This window comes from Colobus angolensis, unplaced genomic scaffold, assembly GCF_000951035.1.
Source record: "Colobus angolensis palliatus isolate OR3802 unplaced genomic scaffold, Cang.pa_1.0 Scaffold565, whole genome shotgun sequence".
Classification (NCBI taxonomy): Eukaryota; Metazoa; Chordata; class Mammalia; order Primates; family Cercopithecidae; genus Colobus; species Colobus angolensis.
Genome location: NW_012119210.1, coordinates 198711 through 202218, shown reverse-complemented (window position 1 = coordinate 202218; position 3508 = coordinate 198711). Strand labels below are relative to the sequence as shown.

At 49.5% G+C, this 3508-nt stretch overlaps 1 protein-coding gene across 1 annotated transcript in view; it reads right to left on the bottom strand.

Annotated features, from left to right (window-relative positions):
- Positions 1-3082: 3082 nt before the first annotated feature.
- GAL3ST1 (galactose-3-O-sulfotransferase 1) overlaps positions 3083-3508 on the bottom strand; it is a 3643-nt gene continuing 3217 nt past the window's right edge. The window contains exon 4 of the mRNA XM_011961699.1: positions 3083-3508. Coding sequence (XP_011817089.1) covers positions 3403-3508 — 106 coding nt within the window. The 3' untranslated portion in view covers positions 3083-3402.

Genomic DNA, 3508 nt, shown 5'->3' with positions numbered 1-3508 from the left:
CAGCACTTTGGGAGGCTGAGGTGGGTGGATCGCTTGAGGCCAGGAGTTTGAGATCAGCCTGCCCAACATGGCAAAACTCCATCTCTACTAAAAATACAAAAATTAGCCTGGTATGCTGGCTCATGCCTGCAATCCCAGCTACTCAGGAGGCTGAGGCAGGAGAATTGCTTGAACCCGGCAGACTGAGGTTGCAGTGAGCTGAGAATGCACAACTGCACTCCAGCCTGGATGACAGAGCAAGACTCCATGTAAAAAATAAATAAATAAAACAAATAAAAATAAAATATAAATTTTGTTAATAAAAGAGTTAATAACTGTAACAATGCTATTAGAACAAAGCAAGCGGATTGTAAATTCCAATGCAGTAATTTATATTCCTGACACCTGCTGTCTGACAGGTTTGTTCTCCTTGGATCCCTAAGGGCCTCAAAATCCTGGTGACAATAATAAAAATAAATCATGCAATAGGCTGGGTGGAGTGGCTCATGCTTATAACCCCAGCACTTTGGGAGGCCAAGGCAGGAGGATAGTGTGAAGCGAGGAGTTTGAGATCAGCCTGGGCAACATAGCAAGACCCCATTTCTACAAAAAGGAAAAAGTTAGCCAAGTGTGGTGGCAAGTGCCTGTAGTCCTACCTACTTGGGAGGCTGTGGCAGGAGGATCACTTGAGCCCAGGAGTTTGAGGCTGCAGTGAGCCAAGATCATGCTACTGCACTCCAGCCTGAGCAATAGGGCGAGACTCTATCTCAAAATAAATAAATAAATAAATAAAATTATTACTGGCACTTCTAGGCCTTTAGGGGCCCGAGGAAATATGATTACTATGGAATTCCTTAAACTCAGAATATTATATTGCACACTAAGTTACATTTATCTTTGATTAATAAAAGTGAGGAAGGCCAGGCATGGTGGCTCACACATGTATTCCCAACACTCTGGGAGGGTAACAGAGAAGGAATGCTTGAGGCCAGCAGTTGGAGACCACTCATCTCTATAAAAAACCAAAGGCGGGAGCAATTATCTCATGAATTTGGGATTAGTAACATCTTGTCCTGTGACTAATCTTAGCTACTGTCAGTGGGTTTTTTTCCCTTATTTCTCTCCATACGAATTAACAGTCTCATGGGTGTGCTGCAAACAATATTATTTCTTGACACAAAGAACATTATGAAGGTGCAGGCAGTGGCTCTAAGGAACTGGTGGGGTCAAACCTCTCTCAGGGTGACGGACTGTCCTGATTGCCTGGGACAGAGGGGTTTCCTGGAAAATAGGAGTTTCAATGCTAAAGCCAGGATAGTTCCAGATAACTGGGACAGTTGGTCACCTTAACTCCTCCCTACTCTACTCAGGCCAGAAGCTCACTCCTAGGATGCAATAACCCAAGCCCAGTGAGAGGTTAATAGCTGACTGGTATGGGTTTGAATTCTGACTCTGGCACTAACTTGTTCTGTGACTTTGGGTAGGTCACTTAACTTCTCTGAGTTTTAGTCTAAAAGCTGGGATATTTGGATAAGGTATGTAAGCACCCGGCCTGGAACCTGACACAAATAGGTCTCCAATAAAGAGTCACTTGAAGCCAGGCATAGTGGTATTCTCCTCCAGCTATTCAGGGGAGGCTGAGGCAGGAGGATCACTTGAGCCCAGGAGTTTGAGACCAGCCTGGACAACATAGTGAGATCCTGTCTCAAAAAAAAAATTAAAAATAGTCACCTGACTGTGGCTTCTGCCATTCAGACCTGGATGCCATCTCCTAGCTGGAAGACTGAAAGTCCTGTGCCCCAGGACTTTCTCTCCCACTGGGGATGCTGAATGAGGCGAGTGGTTAGAGCTGGGTGCGTCCACATCCTAGTCAGTCACACCCAGCCTGCATTGGTTTCTTGGTGGCCATCTTCCCCTCTGGATATGAGCCCCAGGAGGGATTGACCAACTTGTTTTTTGTTGGTGGTGATTTTTGTTTGTTTGTTTGTTTTTGTAGAGACAGGATTTTGCCATGTAGCTGAGGCTGGTGTAACTCCTGGGCTCACTAGATCTGCCCACCCCAACCTCCCAAAGTCCTGGCAGGCACTAATAACAAGTTGGCTAGCTTGTTGTTGACTGCTGTATGCTCAGAGCAGCTCAGGGCTGGGGGATACAACAGGGATTTGGTGGATACCTTTTTTTTTTTTTATTAATTGAATGGAACCTCACAGTGGAGCGGGGAAGCCCAGGGCTTTTGTCGGGGCACAGTACAGGCAGGTGTGGAAGGCGGCCTGGGATGGGAGGGTAGAAGTGGGTGAGGCAGGCTAGGAGCCTGGGATCAGTAGTGATGGAGGGGGAGGGTGGAGGAGGGGAGAGACAGGCACTGGAGATGGGAAGGGATTGGGGTCCCTGGGAGGCGGTTTGAGTCCCTGGTCTAATATGTCCTGCAACGTGACCTCAGGCAAATCCCTTCTCCTGCCCGAATGTCCGTTCCCACATCTGTAAAATGGGACAGTAATTTTAACGACTTTAGTTATTGTAAGGATTAATGAAGTCTGTGCAAGAAGCCCTTAGCCTGGGCCCAGGGCCTGCTGCCAATGCCCTACTGAGTGGCCCCACCCCTGCCATCTCCCTGTCTCTTCCTCCCTCTCTCTTTATTCTGATCCGGCCACACCCTCTACCCGCCCAGTCCCCTACTCTAGTCCTACCGCTTGGTGTGTGATCTTGGTGAAGCGATTGTCCCTCTCTGAGCACCCTTCATTGTCTCTAGCATGAGATAATAACAGTGCCCAGGTCGCTGGGTTTTGGTGAAGATGAGTTGAAATAATGCCCTTAGCCTAGTGCTGGGCACACACAGAGTGAGAAACTTGTACTCCTTAGGATGATCACACACACACGCACACACGCACACGTGTGCACCCACACGCACACATACACATGCACTTCTCCAGGTCTTGGTAGCTCACGGGAGTCCCTGAACCACTAGGACTATAGCACATAGCAAAAACACATCAAATCCCTGCCACCCATTGGTCTCTGCCTACAGACTCACCCAGGCACCACTGTGGTCTCCTGGGATCCCCCCACGCCAACCCCCACCCCAAGTCACCACCACTGAGGCTGATTAACAAAAACACAACATCAAATTCCTTTACTTCTGAGGTCTCCCCTTTAAGGGGAGGCAGAAATAGAACATTCTTTTTCGGGGAGGGAAAGGGGTTTAATAAAAACCGGTATAATTAGTTAAATACTGATATCGGTTAGGCCCTCTCTGTGTGCGTGGGCCCAGTCTTGGCTGGCTGCGTCCCCCCAGGAAGCACCCCCCCTCACCCCGGGGTCTGAGGTGGCACCAGGAGGGGGCTGGGGGCGGCCAGCGCCAGCGGCGTCCTGCTCAGCCCCTCCGTCGGGAGCGAGCAGGCAGGCAAGCCGCTGGGCGGTGGGACGTCACCACCGCAGGAAATCGCGAATGAACTTCCAGAGCTTGGTGACCCATAGGTTGGCGCCGAGGTCCATCAGGTACTGGATCTCGGGCGTAAGCATGCGCCGGCAG